The sequence below is a fragment of the Typopeltis vanoorti genome, chromosome 2, assembly GCF_054136105.1.
Source record: "Typopeltis vanoorti isolate ZY-2024b chromosome 2, IOZ_Tvanoo_1.0, whole genome shotgun sequence".
In the NCBI taxonomy this organism is placed as follows: domain Eukaryota; kingdom Metazoa; phylum Arthropoda; class Arachnida; order Uropygi; family Thelyphonidae; genus Typopeltis; species Typopeltis vanoorti.
In genome coordinates this window covers 176,859,301-176,884,500 of record NC_143550.1, presented here as the reverse complement: position 1 = coordinate 176,884,500, position 25,200 = coordinate 176,859,301, and the positions used below count along the sequence as shown (strand labels likewise).

The 25,200-nt window shown below is 37.1% G+C and overlaps 1 protein-coding gene across 1 annotated transcript in view; it reads right to left on the bottom strand.

The window, feature by feature from the left end:
- Positions 1-25,200, bottom strand: part of Rme-8 (receptor mediated endocytosis 8) — a 1,025,705-nt gene that overhangs the window by 795,905 nt on the left and 204,600 nt on the right. Inside the window, exon 14 of the mRNA XM_090414028.1 lies at positions 14,378-14,477. Within this exon, the coding sequence (XP_090270154.1) occupies positions 14,378-14,477 (100 nt within the window). The remainder of the gene's footprint in view (positions 1-14,377; positions 14,478-25,200) is intronic.

Here is a 25,200-nt window from a genome sequence, read left to right as displayed (position 1 = left end):
CCACAGTTCAAGATCGGTACTATCAACATAAGAAGCCTCAATGGCAAAGGAGCTAGCTGAGGAATTATATAAGTACCAGATAAACATAATAGGGATGACTGAAACAAAAGACAAAAACTGGTGAGATCTTTCTGAGCAATGAACACAAAATGTTACATTCAGGCAATGACAATCAAGGAAAAGAAGGAGTAGCCATAGTATTCAACATTAGTCTCGATAATATGAGGCTAATCTTCTTGGATGGCAGGCAGTCTCAAGTAGAGTGATGTGGGCAAATATCAGAATTGAGAACTGGGCAATGAGACTTATTTGTGCGTATGATCCCACAGCAGGTTCTACTAAAGTAGAAGTGGAAGAATTTTTTTGAGGCTTTAGAAAAAGCAACTGACAGAATGAAATATTGGTCCTTGTTAGGGATATAAATAGTAGAGCAGGAAATGATTGTCAGACATACAAAAATATTTTGGGAAAATATGGAGAAAAGAGCAAAGCAAATAATAATGGCAAATATCTGTTGGACTTCTGCCAAGGACATGGACTGGTTATTACTTATACAATATTTCAACATAAAAATGTGCACAAATTCACATGGAGGGAAGGAATAAGAAAAGTCTCATTGACTATGTTATTGTTGATAGTGATATTTTCTCTCTCCTGCAGGACACTAGAGTGTACAAAGGATTAAAAATTGGAAGTGATCACCATTTAGTCTTGAGCAGGATAAAATTGAATTTCATGTTGAAAAGAAGGACATGTAAGAAAATTTTAAAGTGAATAAAAGTTGGGAAGTTCTCAGATGTGAACTGTAGTCTGAAATATACAAACATTATTCAAGAAAAAATGAAACAGTTTGAGAACAGGAATCAAACCTTGGAGATTCAGTGGCAAGCTCTGAAGAAAATGTTGATTTATTCAACCAGAGAGGCATGTAGTGAGGTTGTCTGCAAGGACAGAAAAATCAGAACTCCTTGGTGGACACAGGAAGTTAAAGAGGCAGTGAAGGAAAAGAAGAACGCATATCAAAAGTTCCTGGCAAATAAGTCAGCTTGTTCTCTTAGAGAATACAGAAACAAATGAAAGAAAGCTAAACACTATGTAAAATAGCTAAACAAAAGTCATGGGAAGACTTTGGTAAGTACATTGAAAATAAATATCAAGATGGCAAGATATTCCAGAGGTTGTTGAAGAAGCTCAGAAATGGAGGAAAGAGTGCTGTAAAAGGAATTAGAGATAATAAAGGTGATATGAAAACTGGAGAAAAAGATATTCTTGAAGTATGGAGTAATTACTTTGAAAAACTGCTAAATGAAACAAGCAGTGATGACAGCATAGTGATAAAAAAACACTGACCAGGCATGCAGTCAGGAATACATATCCATACTTGAAGTCATCAAAAGTCTGAAATGTGGAAAGGCAGCTGGAGTAGATGATATTTGACCAAAAATGCTCTAGTATGGAGGTATGAAAGTCTTACAGTGGCTGCACTGCATAATTCAGAAGGCCAAGACAAAGTGATGAATTCCAGATGATTCGAGTAGATCTCTGATCTACTCGAATCATTTTATACAGTGTCCCTGTATAAAAAGGAAATTAAAACTCAATGTGAGAATTACAGAGGCATCTACTGAGTGTTCCTGATTAGATTTATGCTGGTATGCTTGAGAAACAATGGAGAAGGATTGTGGAAGAGAAGCTTAGTGAAGAACAAGCTGGATTCAAGTCAAATAGATACTGTCAGGATCAGATTTTCACTTTACGACAAATAGTTTTGAAATCATGGGAATATAACAAATATTTATATTTAAGTTTTGTATATCTCGAAAAAGCACATGACAAGGTGCCAAGAGAGAAGCTATTCTAAATACTACTGTCAGTGGAGCATTATATCAAGCAATACTTACTCTTTTTTTGAGTTGTAATTCAGCAGTTAGAATTGAAGGAAATACAGGAAGATGGAATAATGTTAACTGTGGTGTCAGACAAGTATGTACATTATCTCCCCTCTGTTATTCATTATCTATTTGGATCCCATTATGAAGGAAAGTGATATTAAATCTGATATCAAAATTGGAAATGTTAATCTCAGCTCTTTGCTTTATGCAGATGATGTCATAACATCCCCTGAGAGGAGACCTACAATTGCCTTTAAACGAATGCGGAGAACCGACCAGGGCTTCTGACCTAATGTCCAATCCTCACTTTCTCGTGGTGCACCCTGTTGGGTATCTACTTGGATACTGAACGAACGAGGATGGGCTAGCAATTTGGGATTTAGTCAACCAAACTGTATTCTTATTGGTTAAACCAAAATAAAAAATGCTGAATGGTACAACATGATAAAATTTCATGCCGGCTGGGGCATCGTCTGGTTAAACAAGGCCCTCATTGTTTTCGCCAGGGAACCAGGGCGAACAGCGAAAAGTCAGCTACTGGAACAAATCTGAAAACACACCCCAACTCAACATCACCAGAGTTAAAGATCGGTACTATCAACATAAGAAGCCTGAATGGCAAAGAAATGGGGCTAGCTGAGGAAATAGATAAGTACCAGATCAACATAATAGGGGTGACTGAAACAAAAAAGACAAAAACGGGTGAGATCTTTCTGAGCAATAAATACACAATGTTATATTCAGGAAATGACAGTCAAGGAAAAGAAGGAGTAGCCATAGTATTCAACACAAAATACGAGGCTAATCTTCTTGAATGCCAGGCAGTCTCAAGTAGAGTAATGTGGGCTAATATCAGAATGGGGAATTGGACAATGAGACTTATTTGTGCCTGTGGTCCCACAGAAGATTCTACTAAGGTAGAAGTGGAGGAATTTTTTGAGGCTTTAGAAAAAGCAACTGACACAATGAAAAAGGAAAAGTTGGTCCTTGTTGGGAATATAAATAGCAGAGTAGGAAATGATTGTGAGACATATGAAAATATTTTGGGAAAATTTGGAGAAAAGAGCAAAGCTAATAATAATGGAAAATATCTGTTGGATTTCTGCTCTGGACATGGACTGGTTATTACTAACACCATGTTCCAACATAAAAATGTGCACAAATTCACATGGAGAAAAGAGGCAAGGAATAAGAAAAGTCTCATTGACTATGTTATTGTTGATAGTGATGTTTTCTCCCTGGTGCAGGACACCAGAGTGTACAGAGGATTTGAAATTGGAAGTGATCACTATTTAGTCTTAAGCAGGATAAAATTGAATTTCATATTGAAAAGAATAACATGTAAGAAAGTTTTACAGCAAATAAAAGTTGAGCAGCTCTCAGATGTGAACTGTAGACTAAAATACAGAAAGATTGTTGAAAAAAAAATGAAAGAGTTTGAGAACAGGAATCAAACCTTGGAGATTCAGTGGCAAACTCTGAAGAAAACATTGATTGATTCTGCCAGAGAGGCATGTGGTGAGGTTGTCTGCAAGGATAAAAAAATCAGAACTCCCTGGTGGACACAGGAAGTTAACGAGGCAGTGAAGGAAAAGAAGAAAGCATATCAAAAGTTCCTGGCAAATAAGTCAGATTTTGCTCTTAGGGAATACAGAGACAAACGTAAGAAAGCGAAACACTGTGCAAAACGAGCTAAACAAAAGTCATTGGAGGACTTTGGCAAGAATATAGAAAATAAATATCAAGAAGGTGGCGAAATATTCTGGAGGTTGTTGAAGAAGCTTAGGAATGGAAGAAGGAGTGCTGTAAAAGGAGTCAGAGATGATAAAGGTGACATGAAAACAGGGGGAAAAGATATCCTTGAAGTATGGAGTAATTACTTTGAAAAAACTGCTAAATGAAACAAGCAGTGATGACAGCACAGTGGTAAAAAACACTGACCAGGCATGCAGTCAGGAATACATATCCATACTTGAGGTAGAAAAAGCCATCAAAGGCTTGAAATGTGGAAAGGCAGCAGGAGTAGATGATATTCTACCAGAAATGCTGAAGTATGGTGGTATAAAAGTCTTACAGCAGTTGCACTGCATAGTTCAGAAAGCCTGGACAGAGGGACGAATTCCCGATGATTGGAGTAGAGCTCTCATAGTGCCCATATATAAAAAGGGAAATAAAGCTAATGTGAGAATTACAGAGGTATTTCCCTACTGAGTGTTCCTGGCAAGATCTATGCAAGTATACTTGAGAAACGGTTGAGATGAATTGTGGAAGAAAAGCTGGGTGAAGAACAAGCTGGATTCAGGCGAAATAGAGGCCGTCAGGATCAGATCTTCACTTTACGACAAATAGTGGAGAAATCATGGAAATATAACAAAGATCTGTATTTGAGTTTTGTCGATTTGGAAAAGGCATATGACAAGGTGCTAAGAGAGAAGCTATTCAATACGCTGCAGTTATATGGTGTCAATGGGGCATTGTATCAAGCAATACTTAGTCTTTATTTGAGTTGTAAGTCAGCAGTTAGAATTGAAGGAAGTACAGGAAGGTGGTTTAATGTTAAATCTGGTGTGAGACAAGGACGCACATTATCCTCTCTGTTATTCATTATCTATATGGATCACATTATTCAGGAAAGTGGTATTAAAAATGGTATTAAACATGGTATTAATGTGGTATTAAAAATATCAAAATTGGAGATGTTAATATCAGCTCTTTGCTTTATGCGGATGATATTATACTTCTAAATAAATCTGCTACAAGTCTGCAAATTCTGTGACTAAATTGAATAACTGTTGTAATAGATAAGGTATGAAGGTCAGCAATAAAAAGACAAAGACACTGAAAATAGGCAGAATCACTGAAAATGTCAACTGTGTTGTGAATGGAGAACCTGTGGAACAAGTAAAACATTTCAGCTACTTAGACACGATTTTTCGTGAAGATGGTAAATTAAATATAGAAATAGACAACAGAATCAGCAAAGCTGGTATGGTGGGAAGTCAACTGAATAAATTCACATGGAATAAGAGAGAAATTAGTCGGAATACTAAATTAGCTGTATACAAGACGGTGTTCTAACAAGTTTTAACTTATGGCTCTGAGAGCTGGGTCAGAAGTAAAACACTTGACCAAAGACTAGAGACCACAGATATGAGAGTCCTGAGAAAGATTATAGGCGTGAACAGATGGCATCAATGGCAATATCATATTAAAAATGAGGATATTAGGACAGAACTTGGCATTGTCAGCATCCAGGAATGCGTTAGCAGAGCTAATCTCAGGTGGTATGGTCACTTAAATAGAATGGGAGAGAAAAGATTAGCAAAACAAGTGTTCTCTGCCAGGTTGGCAGGAAAACGACCTAGAGGACGACCAAGATATAGGTGGATTGATACGGTACAAAGTGCCTTAAACGATAGAAATATAAGATCTGATAATGTTGGTGTCTTGACAAGTACCAGACTGATTTGGAGGAAAATTGTAGATAGGAAGTTAGTAGTGATGTAATTTTTTCATGTAGTACTATCATATCCTGTACACCCCTTGAGGGTACATGGCAGGAATTTGATGATGATGATGAGGTATTATATGATCAAGACTTACTCTTGAAAGGTTTATACAGAATATCAGTGGCATTTTTATTTTATGGATGGTGGGGGAGAGCATGAGAATGCATCCTGAGAAGTTGAGAATGAATGCTGTCAAGAAGCAGGTAAATGCTACATTCTTCTCCAACAGAGTAGTGTGTGATCAGAATCATAGTTATTGGAGGTAGTGAGCACAGTGAACAATGGGTCCCTGACTCCCTGAAGATCTCTCTTAATATATGGAGTAAATGGAACATTAGGTAGGAGGTAGGGTAAGATATGTTTGGTTGGTGCAAGGACAATCATACTCTGCCAAATCAAAGGTTACAGCAGTGGAAGACAATAATAAATTGTAATAAAGAGATAAATAAATATCATATTATATACAAAAAAGCAAATTTTAAAATATAAAGTAACACAAAAAAGTATCAACATATAGATAGAATATATAATCAAATGTGATGTATAAATTAATGATTTTTAAAAAGTTAAAAACTTCATGCAATTTGTCTATGTTTCATAAAGATCTGTATGAGTGTACATGATCTAACCATATTAGTAAAAAATCCATTCCTTTCTCAAGTGAAGTGTTGGCATTCCACCAGAACATGATAAATAGTGATGCATGTTGCACAGTTCACACATAGGTGAGTCATCAGCCCTCAGTAAAAATTAATGCATAAGATAACTAACATATGCAGAACCTAGCATGAACCTCTCTTCTGTTTCTCCAATGATTTGACTGCCAATGCTTAATTTCAGGCTTAAACTTGTGCAATTTATTTGTCAGTGCTTACTGTCAAGATGACTGCCACTTGGTTATTAACTTTGATTTTATAAACTGTCCATAGCCTGTATACAGAACTGACAAACAGTACCTGGAAAACACATCAGCTAATCTAGCAGCTGCATTTGTAGTCTCATTATCAACAACTATAGAATCTCACAAAGCACTTGATAATACACACAAGATGAGATGGCCTAATTATACACTTTTGGTAGTGTTTTTTTTTTTAATATGCAAAATGCAAGCTGAACTGCATGGAACTCTGCTGTATAATCACTAGAATCAAGTGAAATTTGATTGGCTATGATAAAGTCAGGAAATACAGCAGTACAACCATCAGATGTCCTAGATGTTGCACTGATCTCAGATGATGTTCTGCTTTATACATATTAAATAACTGAATGCAAACAGATAATGGAGTGTCGGACTATCTTAGTTGGCAGAATGAGAGGTTGCATGGAGCAGAAATTTGCCAAGAAAGAATTCTGCTATGTTCAGTGAGGATAATGTTGTTGGTTGTCGGGATTCATACCATTAACTTGCATACTGAAAGGGCATGTGACAGTCTGGTGTGTGTTATATTGAGCCTCCGAAAGCAGAGAAAAGATCCTAGTCCGCATAGGATGCTCCTGAAGTGACTATTTTTAAAGCATAGTTTCTAAGTGATAGAGCTGGTTCATTTGTTGTAGCACAAAGGCTTTGAGTGGATGATGTGCAAAAAAGCACCAATAGCTATCCATAATCCCTGATGATCTAACCATCACAGACTACTCTCTGTCTTGCAGAACCATAGACTTGGGACCCGTAATCCAGCTCTGAATGTACAAGTTCACAATTAAAGTTAAGCAATGAAGATGGACCTGTACCCAGTTCAACAGAGGATAGAGTGTAAAGGAGATTCAATGCACTCTTGCACTTTTCCCAAAGTTGATATATATATATATATATATATATATAAGAAATGTAAGCTTTCTATCAAAGTCCTAAGAATTTAGCTTCTGATGCTTCATGAATAATACTTTATCCAATTCTTAACTCAGGATCTGGGTGAAGAGTATGTTTTCAACAGAACTGTACACACACTTTTCTGCTGATAACCTAAACTGATTTCTAATAGCCCATGAAGAGACACAGGAGTGTCAAACTTAAGACAGAGACTTAGGTAACACCCACTTCTTGACGATATGGCCAAGATAATGCACTTCCCACTCAGACTTGGACAGAAAGTTTTTAATAATACAGGAAGGTGCCCTCTGAGACCTAGTTATAGAGGTCTTTTAATATGCCATATCTTTAGGCTGAGTCATAAGCTTTTCCATGTCAAAGAATACTGAAACCAGATGTTCTTATTTCAGGAATGCATCTCTAATACGTTTCTAAATAGACCAAATGGTCCAACAATATCTACAAGAACCTAAGTTGAATGCTGAAGGTCAGTACCTGAAAGTTGACGGTCAGCAGAATGGAAAGAAATACAGGAAGATAGTTTGATATAAAATCAGGTGTAAAACAATGGTGCACACTATCTTCACTCTTATTCATCATGTATAGATCACATTATGAAAGTGACATTAAACTTGATATTAGAATCAGGGATATCAAACTTTACTTTATGAAGATGATGTAAAATCTTAACAAGTCTTCAGGATTCTCTAACTAAACTGAATAAGCTGTAACAAATTTGACATGAAAATCAGTAATAGAAAGACCAAAGCTATGAAAATAGGTAAAGAACAAACAACTTCATCTGCATCATTCTCAATGGAGAACCTACAGAACAAGTAAATTATTTCAGCTACTTAGTCACAGTTTTTAGAGAAGCTGGCAAATTAAATCTGAAAATAGACAACAGATTAAGAAAGATGGTATGGTGGGGAACCAGATTAATAAATTTGTGGAATAAGAGAGAAAATAGCCCACTCAACTAGCAATATACAATAAAGCATTCAAACCAGTTTTAAGTTATGGATCTGAGAGTTGGATTAGAAACAGAGCACTTGATCAAAGACTAGAGCCACAGACATGAGACTACTGAGAAAAATTAGGAGCTTGAACAGATGACATCAATGGCAGAATCATATTAAAAATGGAGATATTGTTAGCACATGCAAGAATGGATGAGCAGGCTAATCTAAATGTATGGTGTATGGCAATACAATGTTAGCAAAACAATTGTTTGATGACAAGATTGCAAGAAGAAGTCCAAGACCTAAGTCACTTATTAAGTCAGAAGTGCGTTAGAAGACCGAAATGTTAGATACAACAGTACTGAGGTTCTAACTAGTAATAGAGTAATTTGAAGGAAAATAAGTGTAGGAAATTAGCAATAATGTAAACATTATTATTATGAGATACCTCCAGGGAGTCAGGAACTGATTAAAAGAGTCCATACCATTCGTACTAGGTGTCATACCTGTTCTTGAATTCTTTCACACTACTTGCACAAACAACATCCACAGGCAATCCATTCTAATCATGCACTACTCCATGAGAGAAAAATATAGCTCTAACCCCCCTTCTTGACAGCATTCATTCTCAACTTCCATGGATGCCCATGCTTCTTTTCCCCACCCTCCATAAAATGAAAAATTCCATCTACTGAATTTCTGCATAACCCTACCAGAAGTTTGTAAGTCTCATTCATATCACACCCTCTTTCTCCTGTTTGCTAGTGTCTTTAGCCTACAAATACTCAATCTGTCTTCATAATCAGTATTACACAATTATATAAATTGAGTGGATATTAAATCCAACATAATTTCAGAGCTCAATACAGAAACTATAAAAGTTTTGTATTGAAACTTGACCAGAGAGCTTGCGGGAATACACTCGCCGCCATACTACGAGTTGCCCAAGCTGAACCTAATAGCAAGCACGCATGCCAAAGTGCCCATATATTTTATTGTTTCTGTATTCAGCACTGAAATTATGTTGGATTTAATATCCACTTAATTTATATAATTTTACATCGTAGAATTGAAGCCTTTTGGCTCTTTATTTTAGTAAAAAGTATTACACAATCCTGATATCATTTTCGACACTCCTTTGCACTCTCTCTATTGTATCAGTATCACCAGAGAAACCAGGAGACCAGACTTGCGTGCAATAATCCAAGTGGGGTCTTATCAAGGCCTTGTAAAGAGGCAAAATGTCAAGGTTTGTTTCAGTATTGCCATTATTCTCTGAGTTGTATTTACAATTTTTGCTATATGACCCTTGAACTTCAACTTCCAATCTAATAAAACTCCAAGATCCATAGCCTCATCAGTTTCTTCAAGCATAATCCCACCAATATAATATGACATTGGATATCTAATCACACCCAAGTGAGCATGTGAAAATGATAACCATTTTCACATGCTCATAATTTAAGCCTATTCAAAATCATTCTCCAAGTACTGCATATCAGAAGCACTCCTGATCACCCTACCTATCTTTGAAACATCAGCAAACAGTTGTATGTCGCATGTGAAATTCTTCCCAATGACATTAATATGCAGATTGAATAACGATGGACAAGGACTGATCCTTGAGGCACACCACTGGTTAACTTAAATCTTGCAGATTCACCTCTCCCCATATATGACTTTTTTATATCTGTTATTCAGTCATCCTCTTATCCATGCCAATAGTTTATAATCCAATCCCATATTCTTCGATTTATGCAACAGTCTTCCATTCTGTATTCTTAGCAAAATTCAAAAATATCATAGTGTATCCATACCCCTTGTCTAACTCAGTGATAGTATTATTATAGAATGTGAACAAGTTGCTAAAAACGTAACCTTCCTTTAGTAAATAAACCCATGCTGTTCTTTCAAAGTATAGAAATTCTTCTTTCAACCCATTTCTGAATGCAAGCCCTGACCAACTTTTCCAATCTTCACCACCACTCCTGAGATACTGACTGGTTGATAGTTGGATACATCAGTCTATGCACCACTGTTGTACAATGGGATTACCATACACTCTTCCCACTCTTGTGGAATCTTCCCTGTTCTGAGACTCAAATTATATAGCCTGGTCGAGGGAATAGCCAGTTCAGCTGAACACACTCTTAGAATCCGTGCTGATTTCCCATCAGTTCGTATTGCAAAATTCTTATTCAGTTTGTGGAACATCTCTAGTACTTCCTCCTCATCCACATGAGTTTCCTCATACAGTGACGCAGTGGCAGTGAGTTCAATGTTGCATTTACCAGGTTGATGGCTTTTAACAAAATGGCTGCTCATTAATCACTTCTGCATCAATCACCAACATATCATCTGCATTCAGTAGTTATTCTTTCAAATTCATTCTTTCTTTTACTCGCAGCATAATAGAATTCTTTTGGGTTGACTTTAACTTGCAGAGCCAGTCTTTTTTTTTTTCATACTCAGACTTAGCTTTCTGTGCAACACTCTTGACTCTTCCAGTCTGTTGCTTATAATAATCATAACCGACATCATCCTTATGCATACAATATTCCTTACATACCATCTTTTTCTTAGGAGCCTCTTGCTTAATTAGATTATATATCCATTTCACTCCTACTCTATTTTTCGTACTCCAGGGACACATTCTGATATTGCATCATTTAAGTATTTTTTAAATGCTCCCATGCACTGTCAATATCCTTCCCATCCAATAACTGATACCATGGTAAAGAACCAAGCATACTCCTCAAGTCATCAATTTCCTGCTTTGTAGTCTAGCTTGTAACCTTTTCTGAATGGAACATTCATAAACTCAGCCACTTCCCAAGTGAGTACTGCATGATCATTGTCAGCAACTGGAGGGAGAATAGTCAGGTCTTTAACTAAAATACCCTCTCTTATATTCTTGGTTTCATAATTTTTCCAAGTGTAAGCATCAATATGATATGGAAGTGAGTAATTTTTTCATCCTGAATGCATTACCTTACATTTTACAACATTGAATTGACAACCATCATCCTTTGCCTGGTTTATTTAAGTCATCCTACAAGATATCTACATAACCTTTATCAACTATTGCCTCCCTAGTTTTGCATCATCAGCAAACAACTGAATATCCACCCACCCACCCACATTCAAATCTTCTGCTATATTAATGTACAAATTTAAGAGTATTGGTCCTAGTACAGAGTCCTGGGGCACTCCACTAGTAACCTCCATTTGCCTTGATTCCATTTCACCACACACCACCTTCTAATGTCTATCAGTCACCCTATACAACCACCTGCCTCACACCATTCCCATTTCTGCCAACTTAAAATGGCTACACTATGCAGTATCATAGTGTAGCCATTTCCTTTATTCAATTCTGCAATCACCTTATTACAAAATGTGAATAAATAATGGTAGCAGGACCGATCTTTAACAAAGCCATGCTGTCCCCTAGAATATCATATTGCTATCCACCCATTCCTGAATTTTTTACTTTTCCAAATACTTTAACCACCATTCCAGAGATACTAATTGGTATGTAATTTGCAGCTTCTCTCTTCAAGCCAACTTTATGTAATGTAAATATCTTAACCTCTTTCAACTCCCTTGAAACCTTGCCAGAACTGAGACTTAGATTAAACAGCACTGTCAGAGGAATTGCACATTCTTGTACAACACAAGCTGACACACCTGCATGCTCACTGCTGTAATCACATTGATATTTTTCAATATACTGAGTACCTCCAGTTCATCTGCTTCAATATCACATCAGTCTTCACCTTACTAACGGCAAAGTCACCAAGTGGTTGATATAACCTTGCAAAGTGAACTGGGCTATTTCTTCTGCTTCTGTCACTTTCCTACCTTCAGCACTGAATAACGTTATCTTTCCCTTACTTGCTACGTAGCAAAAAAATACCTCTTTTTGGATTTACTTTGCTTAGCTTTCTCTCAAAATTTGATTTTGCAATTTTGCATTAATAACATCTTTACCATATTAGTTACCCTTCTTGCTAAGTGCTTTATACTGCTCGTGGGCATGTTGATCAGCTTGTTTATATTCCTTCCACAGTGCCTTCTTTTTTTCACAGCTCCTACTTTATATTGGTAGTCATCTACTTAATCCCTACTTGGTTTATTCTCTTGCCCCTGGTATGCACTCTAATACTGTCTCGCTCAAACAATCCTTGACCACTTCAAATGCACTAAGGACATTCATTCCATGTAGTTTTTTTTTTGCAATGGCACTGCTCCAAGTTGCCTCCTAAGCTTGTCATAATCACCAGCTTTGTAGTTCCACATAAACCTTTTCTGGACTGAAATTTCCACATTTTGAGCAACCTCCCAGGACAAGACTGCATTGTCACTTTGCCCGATTGAAGGTAGAGTTGCTACTGCAATTATAGATATTTTCTGATGCTATTACCAGATCCAACATGCTCAAACCCCTGGTCCCTTCCGTCACGTGCTGATTCAGATAATTATCCCTTAGTAACTGTATAAATTCCATTTCCATTTTGCCACGTGCCCGTTTCCTCCTTCCAGTCTATATCGCCATAGTGGAAGTCTCCCATGATAATGCTCAGACTGCACTCATTGTGCTAATCTACTGATACATGTCATCCATGTTTTCTTCTGGACTCCCAGGTCTATAGCAGCAATCAACAATATATTTTATCCTATTGGCCTCTATCTCAACAAGACAACCTCAAATGAATCATTTCCATCAGATCTGTGATCTTCCTTAACTTAAATTTTTGTTAGTTGAAGTTCTTTAGCTATCATTAATAATACCCCAACTCCTGCCTTATTTCTTATATCTTCTCTGAAAATACAATATCCATTACATTCTATCCCTATAAGCTTTTCACAATCATTCCAGGGCTGAAATGCTTGTGCTTTCAATACTGTCATTGTCCCAGAGATGGCTAGACCCATGCTCAATTGCTTCCCTTTTTGCACTTACAAACTCTCAGTGAATAATTTCTTCAAGAACCTTGGCTAGACCCATGCTTGATTGCTTCCCTTTTTGCATTTTCAAACTCTCACTGAATAATTTCTTCAAGAACCTAAACCATTTAAGTGCAGTCCCTCAGGCATATACAGGTCCTTATGTCCATCAAATTCACTGCATACATCTATAAACTGTACACCATTCCTCCTGCAAAATCTTGTAGCAGACTCACAATCTTTACTTTCTTATTCTTCATATTTGCTTCTTCTAACAACTCTTTCATATCTTCTCTCATTGCATATTTCTCAGCTTTCAAATCATTTGTGCCTGTGAAAACAATTAACTTGATCACTTCTTTCTTCTGCAAAACTTACAGCTTCACTAGCATCATTTATCTTCGCACCTAAAAACATGGTTTTGCCACTTTCTCATGAACTATACCTCTTATTATCAAATCCCCATAAAATACTATCTCTTTTCTCTCAGTTTCTTCCACTTTTATGCCATCTCCATTCACTCTTTCTTTCATTCTCCATCCTTCTGTAACACACATCAGTTGTTTCTCCAGTTGCCTGAGTTCACATTTTGTCCTGTGAAGGAGTTTGGGTAAGTGTGCAAATTTCTTTCCACACTGGCATATCATCATCATCCACATTATTACTTTGAACCACTTCCTTCAAACTCTCATTCATATTTTGTGAACTATCATTCACTACTTGCACAACATTAACAATGCTGCCTCATATTCATAATATCAGTTACTTCATTCTTTTGTTCCTGACACACAGCTTGCATTTCTTATACTCTCTTAAAAAATTTTTTTTCAATAAACTAGTCTCTCCATTCTTGGTCTCATACCACAAACAATTCACTCTTGGCAATGATTACATTAAACACATGTTGCATTGCACTAAATTCTGCACATTGATATCAGTCAACATCAAAACATAATGAACAATACCATAACGAAGAATACCGCATAATAACAGTCAATGCTAAACAATCAATTATATTTAACAATACTGCCAATGTCTACTAAAAGAATGACTTATCTGAGCAACTCAGGTATGGCAGCCACTATGCAAATATATCTAGTCTGAGTCATATACATAGAAATAAACTGAACATAATCAAAGTAAACATGAAACTAATATGTAAAAGCAAAACATTAAGTGATTCATTCCAATCAGAGATTATATCCCTTTCCAAACCAAAGGTTCTAAAACTTCATTTACTTGTGTGATAATTACCTGCATCAGTGCACAAATCATGTCTATAGCTGAATGGGTCACTCCATCATTATTACGTTTTAAGGATTTCACTACTTTGAGCCCTAACTTTTCTCGAAACCTAAATTGGGAAAACACTGATATGCATCAAAATATACTTAAAATTCTGTAAATGAAAATAATGACAATATGCATAAATCCAAAGACTTAGAATAAAATATAGGGTTATTACATACAATCTGAAACATATTTAAACAGGATTTAAGAGAAATTCACCAGCCTGATTGATTAAGTCAACAGCATCTATTTTCCCCATCAGCAAGACCATGAGTTTGAATCCCACTATGACAAAGATGTTTCTAAATATCTTTTTATGGTGGCAGATAACTTTTGCTGTCAAGTATCAGACCACTAGCTTGATCATAAGAGGCATGAGGCGGCTTTAAAAAGTTCCACATTTGGTCTCTGGAGCAAGGTTCCCAGAATATTGATTCCTTAGCTCACCTAAGATATTAATGCAGTAATATCAATCCCAACTGTTCCATAGAATGCCTAGTTAATCTACAGATGTAATGACAATTTCTTTCCAAACACAGCTTAACATCTTCAAACAAATGAATAAATAGCTGACTTATTTTTTAGCATAGTGCTACCACAACAAATCAGATATATTCTCATTGAGAAAGTTTGATGTTGGATACTAGCAACAGCATTAAGCTTAAGATTCTGTTTTGTTTCAGAAGAAATGTTTTGCCAAGCATTAAAATGATATTTGGAACAGGCCAAAGTTTAATAATCCAATTATTTTTATAGAAAAAAAAAAAAAAAAAAACTAAGAAATAAATCATGCACTCTGTTTACTGAGAGCACAACAAAACATGTTAATTTTTGGATTATCCCAGGCGTAATCAATTTAGAGCAGGGGTTGGGTTCATTTTTATCCACAAATTATATCATTTCAGCAATTCTTAACAAATAAGGGGTAGTTTCATAAAATGAAAATTAAAAAAGCAACTATTAACAAAAGCTTCACCATCTTTGTGATAGGCAGATGGTTGCCCACCAAATCTTGTGAATATGACAAAAATCTGACATGTCATTCAGTATTTTCCTAACAAATTTTTCTCCAAATCTGCAGACAAGATGAAGTTTCTCTTCTTGGAATTTTTATCCACAAAATATCATTTCAGCAATTCTTAACAAATAAGGGGTAGTTTCATAAAAAGAAAATTAAAAAAGCAACTATTAACAAAAGCCTCACCATCTTTGTGATAGGCAGATGGTTGCCCACCAACTCTTGTGAATATGACAAAAATCTGACATGTCATTCAGTATTTTCCTAACAAATTTTTCTCCAAATCTGCAGACAAGATGAGGTCTCTCTTCTTGGAATTACCCTGACATCAAGCCTCTCCTGGCATAAACACATCACAACCATTGCATCCTCAGCTTCCAAAAAACTAGGATTTTTCTTTTGCTCAAAATGTTACTTTGCCTCTAAACAGCTGTTAACCTTATAAAAATCGCAGCTACCTATCAAATACTATTCTCACATTTGGAGTGGGGCTCCTAAAAGCTCCCTCAAAATGCTTGACTCAATACAGAGGAGAGTAATAAGATTGATAAATGACCCATCTCTTACCAACTTGCCTTGCACTTTCAAAGAGATGCAATTTGTGTAATATATAAATATTTATATGGCAAATGATCATCCAAAATAGCATCAATAATTCCTGCACTCAGTACTAAGTCAGTTGGAACAAGTACAGCTGCCACCCAACATCCTTTCAGAGTACAACTTGAAACTCACAGAACAAGTTTCTTTTTCTCCTCCTTCATCCCTGCTACTGCTGTACTGTGGAACATCCCCCCCGATGTATTCCCCAAGGAATACAATATACAGGCGTTTAAATCAAATGTAAACAAGTTTCTCCTTTCCCAACCCGCTATCCATACACGGTACTAATATACTATAAGTTGATCAACCAATCTCTGGTGTATGGGCCTAACATCAAAAGTTTCGAAATCTCTTTTTATTATCATCATCATCTGACCTCGACGGAGTCAAAGGCCTCATCACAGGAGGTCTATACATTCTTATGCCAAAAGATTGAGCCCTGCCTTGAACCCATTCATAGTTTCTGAACTCACCACACTTTCAGGCAATGCATTCCGCTCAATTACTCCCCATACAAAGAACCATCTTCTCACTCCACTGCCCACACTCTCCTTATACAGCTTTCATAGATGGTCTCTAGTTCTATCCTTGCCTCCCTCTACTCTATGAAATATCTTCTCCACATTAATATGGTAACAACCCATCACCAACTTATGTCTCCATCATATCCCCTCTTCTTCTATTCACAATGCTCTGTATGTTGCATTCCATCAATCTCTCCTCATATCTGACATTTCATAGACCTGATACCAACTTAGTAAACCTTCTCTGGACCTTTGCCAATACTTTCTGATCCCTTTGAAAACTAAGCAACCAAATCAGTTCACAGTAGTCCATATGTGGCTTGATCAAAGCCTTATACAGGGGTACCGTAACCTCTCTGCTTCTGCGTGTCAACATCCTCCTCATTATTGCCATAATCTATTGGAATGCTCTTACAATTTTAGCAATGTGACCATTAAACTTCACGTTTGTCACCAACACTTCCAGATCTCTCATCTGGGATTCATCTCCTTCAAAATTTCTCCAATAACTGTATACTCTGCACCTTAACCTTAACTACCAAATTTCAAGACCTTGCACTCTGCAACATTAAACTGATAGCTCTAATCATTTGTCTACTCACAGTCTATTCAGATTCTCCTGCAAGGCCACAACGTCTGCTCTACTTCTCTTAGCCCTTCCCAACTTTGCATCATCAGCAATGGTTGCACATCTCCAGTTAAGCAGGTCCCAATGTCATTAAAGTGAAAGTTAAAGTATCATCGTCATTATCAGCCATTGTTAATCCACTGCTGGATGAAGGCCTTTCCAAGATTACTCCAAAACTGTCTGTCCATGGCTCTCCTTTCCCATGTCACCCCTGCAAATCTGATGATATCATCAATCTGCCGTGATTTAGGTCAACATTGTGGTCATTTTTCCTCTCATGGAATCCAATCCAGTACTTCTTTTGTCCATTGTTGATCTTGTCTTCGAGCAATATGCCCAGCCCATTGCCACTTCAGATGTTTCACTATTCCTATTATGTCAGACTTTCATTTGATTTCTTATCCATGTATTCCTTTTGTGATCCAATCTTGTGATACCAAGCATACTTCTTTCCATACTATATTGTGTTGTTCTTAATTTTTGAATTTCCTTTGCATTCAGTGTCCATGTTTCACAGCCATATGTCACTATAGGAAGAATACACTGGTTAAAAACTTTTCTCTTCAGGCATAATGGTAGTTGGCTTTTGAATAATGAATGTAATTTTCCAAATCCTTTCCACCCAAGCATTGCGAGCCTTTTAATTTCATCCATGATATTTTGTTCCACTGATATCTGTTGTCCTAAGTATACATAATGACCAATTTGTATAATTTCTACATTATTGATTTATTATTTCTGGTTGGACATAAGTATTGAACATCACTTGGGTCTTCTTTAGATTTATCTTTAGGCCAGCTGTTTTGCTAGCGGTTTGGAGTTCATGGATACGAGTCTGTAATTCATGCGCAGTTGAAGTAAAGATAACTATATCATCTGCAAAGCGTAAATGACTTAAATATCTTCCATTTATCTTCAGACCTTTCCCTTCGCAATCAAGAAGTTTGAATATTTCTTCTAGGCATGCTGTGAATAATTTTGGAGATATTGAGTCACCCTGTCTTATACTTCTCTGTATTTCCACAGTAGATGTTTCCATTGAAAATGTAAACAATATCAGTCCTAAAATAGATCCCTGTGACTCCCACTAGTGCCTTCCTCTTTTAGGATACCACTCCTCCATATACAACCTGTCCGATAGCAGATCCACTATCCAACTTATTAGTCTGTTATCTAATCCCATTGGTTTCAGTTTAGCTACTAGCTTGTCACGTAGCAGTCTATCAAAGGCCTTGGAAAAATCCAATTATGAGGGTGGTCTGAAAAGTCCTCGGCGTCGACCATAGATGTCGACACTATTGGCAAGTTTTTTTTTTTTTTTTACAGAGTTGGTACATCTGTCATAAGCATCCATGTGCAAGTCATTATCAAGTAGTTTGTTTTAAACAGCTGTCTGAAGCAAAAGTGCTATCTGTATCCCTTGAAATGGATAAAATGGAGTATCGTGCAGTTATAAAATTCTTTGTAAAAGAAGTTTTAACGACAAAAGAAATTCATTTGAATTTCAAAAGTTTATGGACACTCTTCTCTGTCATTTTTGACAATTAAGAAATGGGTTGCCGAGTTTAAACTTGACTATACCACCCTTGAAGATAATCCACGTGAAGAATGTCCAAAAAAGTGTAACAACAACAGAAATCATTGATTAAGAGCATGGATGACTGATGAGTGAAGGTGCGTGAAATTGCTGAGACTATAGGCATTTCAAAAGAACGTGTAGGATATATTTTGCATAAAGAATTACACGTGATGGGTGCTTAAAGGTCAAAGCTATATAACTGAGAGAAGATCTCCATATAGCCTTTAAAGGAATGCGGAGAACCGGCCAGGGCTTCTGACCTAATGTCCAACCCTCACCTTCTCGTGGTGCACTCTGTTGGGTATCTACCTGGATACTGAACGAACGAGGATGGGCTGGCAATTTGGGATTCAGCTACCAAATTGTATTCTTTTTGGCTTAAACCAAAATACAAAATGATGGTACAACATGACAAAATTTCATGCCGGCTGTGGTGTCACCCGGTTAAACCAGGCCCCCGTTGTTTTCGCCAGGGAACCAGGGTTAACAGCGAAAAGTCAGCTACTGGAACAAATCTGAAAACACACCCTAACTCAACATCACCAGAGTTAAAGATCGGTACTATCAACGTAAGAATCCTGAATGGCAAAGAAATGGAGCCAGCTGAGGAATTAGATAAGTACCAGATCGACATAATAGGGGTGACTGAAACAAAAAAGACAAAAACTGGTGAGGTCTTTCTGAACAATAAATACAAAATAGTATATTCAGACAATAACAATTAAGGAAAAGAAGGAGTAGCCATAGTATTCAACACTAAATACGAGGCTAATCTTGAATGGCAGGCAGTCTCAAGTAGAGTGATGTAGGCAAATATGAGAATGGGGAACTGGACAATGAGACTTATTTGTGCCTATGGTCCCACAGAAGATTCTACTAAGGTAGAAGTGGAGGAATTTTTTGAGGCTTTAGAAAAAGCAACTGACACAATGAAAAAGGAAAAGTTGGTCCTTGTTGGGAATATAAATAGCAGAGTAGGAAATGATTGTCAGACATACAAAAATATTTTGGGAAAATTTGGAGAAAAGAGCAAAGCTAATAATAATGGAAAATATCTGTTGGATTTCTGCTCAGGAGATGGACTGGTTATTACTAACACCATGTTTCAACATAAAAATGTGCACAAATTCAGGTGGAGAAAAGAGACAAGATATTAGAAAAGTGTCATTGACTACGTTATTGTCGATAGTGATATTTTCTCTCTGATGCAAGACACCAGAGTGTACAGAGGATTTGAAATTGGAAGAGATCACTATTTAGTCTTGAGGAGGATAAAATTGAATTTCATAGTAAAAAGAATAACATGTAAGAAAATTTTAAAGCGAATAACAGTTGAGCAGCTCTCAGATGTGAACTGTAGACTAAAATACACAAAGATTATTGAAGAAAAAATGAAAGTTTGAGAACAGCTACTAAACCTTGGAGATTCAGTGGCAAGCCTTGAAGAAAACAGTGATTGATTCAGCCAGAGAGGAATGTGGTGAGGTTGTCTGCAAGGATGGAAAAATCAGAACTCCAAGGTGGACATAGGAAGTTAAAGAGGCAGTGAAGGAAAAGAAGAAATCATATCAAAAGTTCCTGGCAAATAAGTCAGCTTGTGCTCTTAGAGAATACAGAGACAAATGTAAGAAAGCTAAACAATATGTAAAATTAGCTAAACAAAAGTCATGGGAGCAATTTGGCAAGAACATAGAAAATAAATATAAAGAAGGTGGCAAAATATTCCTGAAGTTGTCGAAGAAGCTTAGAAATGGAGGAAAGAGTGCTGTAAAAGGAGTTAGAGATGATAAAGGTGACATGAAAACGGGAGAAAAAGATATCCTTGAAGTATGGAGTAATTACTTTGAAAAACTGCTAAATGAAACAAGCAGTGATGACAGCACAGTAATGAAAAACACTCAACAGGCATACAGTCAGGAATAGAATACATATCCATATATGTATTCCTGACTGTATGCCTGAAGTAGAAAAGCCATCAAAGGCTTGAAATGTGGAAAGGCAGCAGAATTAGATGATATTTGACCAGAAATTGTGAAGTATGGTGGAATTATGGTTTTACAGTGGCTGCACTGCATATTTCACAAAACCTGGACAGAGGGATGAATCCCAATGATTGGAGTAGAGCTCTCATAGTACCCATACATAAAAAGGGAAATAAAACAATGTGAGAATTACAGAGGTATTTCCCTGCTGAGTGTTCCTGGCAAGATTTATGCAAGTACACTGGAGAAACGGTTGAGAAGAATTGTGGAAGAAAAGCTGGGTGAAGAACAAGCTAGATTCAAACCAAATAGAGGCTGTCAGATCAGATGGAGGATGTCAGGATCAAATCTTCACTTTACAAATAGTTGAGAAAGCATGGGAATATAACAAAGATCTATATTTAAGTTTTGTCAATCTGGAAAAGGCATATGAAAAGGTGGCAAAAGAGAATCTATTCAATATGCTACAGTTATTTGGTGTCAATGGGGCATTATATCAAGCAATACTTAGTCTTTAATGGAGTTGTAAGTCAGCAGTTAGAACTGAAGGAAGTACAGGAAGGTGGTTTAATATTAAATCTGGTGTGAGATAAGGATGTACATTATCTCCTCTGTTATTCATTATCTATATGGATCACATTATGAAGGAAAGTGGTATTAAACATGATATCAAAATTGGAGATGTTAATGTCAGCTCTTTGCTTTATGCGGATGATGTTATACTTCTAAATAAATCCGCTACAAGTCTGCAAGATTCTCTGACTAAATTGAATAGCTGTTGTAATAGATATGGTATGAAGGTCAGCAATAAAAAGACAAAGACAATGAAAATAGGCAGAATCATTGAAAAAGTAACTTGCGTTGTGAACGGAGAACCTGTAGAACAAGAAAAATATTTCAGCTACATAGGCACTATTTTTAGTGAAGATGGTAAATTAAATATGGAAATAGACAAAAGAATCAACAAAGCTGGTATGGTAGGAAGTCAATTGAATAAATTCATATGGAATAAGAGAGAAAGTAGTCGGAACACTAAATTAGCTATACAAGATAGTGTTCAAACCAGTTTTAACTTATGGATCTCATATTGGAGGCTTAATGGATTGCATACAGCACTCAGAAATGATTAAAACAGAATTTAATACTCCCTATATATTTTATCTCAGTAAATGAGATATCTTCAGGGATTACAAAAAAACTAATGCAACATCAAAAACAAATAACACACAATACTAAGTCCAACCACGTGGGTGACACCAAAGTCCTTTCTAGGTGGAGTGCCCTCTAAGGGCGGTTGTAGGTAGCCTGGAATGTAAAGTGGGACCTCTGGTGAGAAGTTTTTCCCAAATCTTAGGAAGCTTAATGCAACCATATTTGTTGAGATTTGGTTGATTCCTGAAAGCTGCTGAGGCTGATTCTAAGAATGTTCTCTCTTTTTTGAATTTGTTGTGGTGGAGCATGGTGATTTTTTTCCATGAGATCCTGTGGGTTGTATTCAAGACATGGTCAGCCAAACTTGACTGCCCATAGTTGTGTTTGAAGATGTATGACTTATGTTCCTCCAGGCGATAGTGGCTTATCTGCCTGTCTGTCCAAAGTACGCCAGTAACATGAACAGGGTACTTTATAGACTCCAGGTACCGAGAGAAGAGGGAGCTGATCTTCTGTAGAGAAGATAAGGGTAACAAGTTTGCAGTGGGGCTTAAATGCTGTGTAGATTGTACTTTTTTAAAATCTTGGCTATTTTTTCAGATATCCCACGGATGTTGGGTATGGTGATGGCATTTCTAAACTCTTTTTGAAGAGAAGACCGAGGAGAGGGGGAGGAAATGATTATTTTTTAATACTGTGATCACTGCAGCCATTGGAGAGGAAAGTGTTGTGTATGTGGTCAAGCTCAGTTGTAACAGCGATTCCACTGGAACAAAGATTGTGGGCTCTCTCTTGGTAAGAGTTTTAATAATGCCATATTGTTGAGCAGGGTGGTGGTAGGAGAGTTTGTGAATGTTTGTGAATCTGCCTGTGTGTGTGTGTGTGTGGGTTTTCTATATACAGTGAAGGAAAGTGTACCATTGGGAAGGAGTGTAGCTAAGGTGTCTAGGAATGGTAAACAATTGTTCTTTTCCTTTTCCATTGTAAACTGGATTCTTGGATGTAGGCTATTGAGGTGACTGAGGAAAGAGTAATGTGTCTGAGCCATGAGGCCAAATAGAAAACAAATTGTCTACATATCTTAGCCAGATAGAAGGTTTGAGAGGGGCTGAGGGGCTTCTATGGCTCGTTTTCAAATTCTTCCATATAAAAGTTGGCAAGAGGCATCTACTATAGGCATTAGTAGGGAATTAGGTTAATGGATTTTTGGTAAACCGTATATTCAGGGGGGACAGGAACGGAAAGGTTCGAGTTTTTTTGTGATTTCCCGGGGCCAGGAAGACACTTTAAGTAAATTTTTTAATTTTTTAACTTGCGTTTTTGTGGGTCGTGTTCGAGCGGGGTGTAGGTAGAACGATCTCCGAGGATAATCCCCATTTTCCGATTGTATTCCATGGTATTAAGAACAACAGTGGCATTACCCTTATCTGCTCTAGTGATGACTATACTTTTTTCTTTTCGTAATTTCATGAAAGCAGTGCATTGGGCGGACGATAAATTACTTTTTTGGAGGCGGAGACCGAGTGAGGATGTTTCCGACTTCAAGTCTGATGTTATTTGCTAACTCTGGCGCTAAGTGACAGATACCGCATTCAACATTGTACATCACATCAAGAACCTGCACTTTAGGAGCAACCGCAAAATTGTTGCCGAGGCTTAAGGTACTGACGGCATTGTCGTTGAGCCTTTTGGATGATAAGTTCACTACTGTCTGGAGCAGTTGAATTTGCGGTTGCAGTTTGGCTTTAACCAGGTTGTTAAATTTCTTGATATGTTTATTTTTTATTTTTTGAAATTCTTTATGTGCGGAAGCTTCCAAGATGCCAGAGAAAATAGACCAAAGTTCAGTGTTAAGTACAGCAGAGAGCTCTGATTATAGGGAGAAAATGGCAGCATTCGTCATGGAGAGGGTGGCACGAGTAGCGGCGATTTGTTCCTGCAAAAGTGACAAGCTGGTGCGGTGATATATGCAGAGGGATTTTTTGGAATGAAAGTTGATCTTTAGCTTAACACATAAGGGTAATGCCACTGTCATTCTTAATACCACAGAATACAATCGGAAAATGGATATTATCCTCCAAGATCGCTCTACCTACACCCCGCTAGAACACAACCCCACAAAAACACAAGTTAAAAAATTTATTTAAAAAAGTGTCTTCCTGGCCACAGAAATCACAAAAAAAAAACTCGAACCTTTCCATCCCCCCACCCACTAAGACCTATAGTAGATGCCATTAACAAACCTTGCTACAAGCTGTCAAAACAGCTGGCCAGCTCTCTGACCTCCCCTCGCTGGACTTTCCACATCCTATATAAAAAACTCTATCCATTTTAAAACCTTCAGAGAAAATCTAACCTTAAATAACGCAGACACATTAGTAAGCTTTGACATCTCCTCGTTGTTTACCTTAATTGATACGTTAACACTCAAAAAACGTTTTTCCTTCTGACATCTTAGATCTCTTTTAATTTGCCATCAATTCTGGTTATTTCTCTTGGAAGAACAAAATTTACAAGCAGATAGGGGGAACTGCCATGGGTTCCCCCTCTCATACCCTCTTGCCAATTTTTATATGGAAAAATTTGAAAAACGAGCCATAGACTCAGCCCCTCTCAAACCTTCTATCTGGCTAAGATATGTAGACTATGTGTTCTCTATTTGGCCTCATGGCCCAGACACATTAGACTCTTTCCTCAGTCACCTCAATAGCCTACATCCAATAATCCAGTTTGTAATGGAAAAGGAAAAGATCAATTGTTTACCCTTCCTAGACACCTTAGTTACACGCCTTCCCAATGGTACACTTTCCTTCACTGTATATAGAAAATATACACACACAAACAGGCATATACATTCACAAACTCTCCCACTACCACCGAACTCAACAATATGGCATTATTAAAACTTTTCCCAAGAGAGCCCACAATCTTTGCTCCAGTGGAACTGCCATTACAACTGAGCTTAACCACATACACAACACTTTCCTCTCTAATGGCTACAGTGATCACAGTATTAAAAAAAATAATCAGGTCCTCCCCCTCTCCTCGGTCTTCTCTTCAGAAAGAGTTTAGAAATGTCATCACCATACCCTACATCTGTGGCACATTTGAAAAAATAGCCAAGATTTTAAAAAAGTACAACCTACACACAGCATTTAAGCCCCACTGCAAATTTGCTACCCTTATCTGCTCTACAAAAGATCAGCTCCCTCCTCTCTCAGTACCTGGAGTCTATAAAGTACCCTGTTCATGTAAACTGGCGTACTTTGGACAGACAGGCAGATCAGCCCCTATCCGCCTG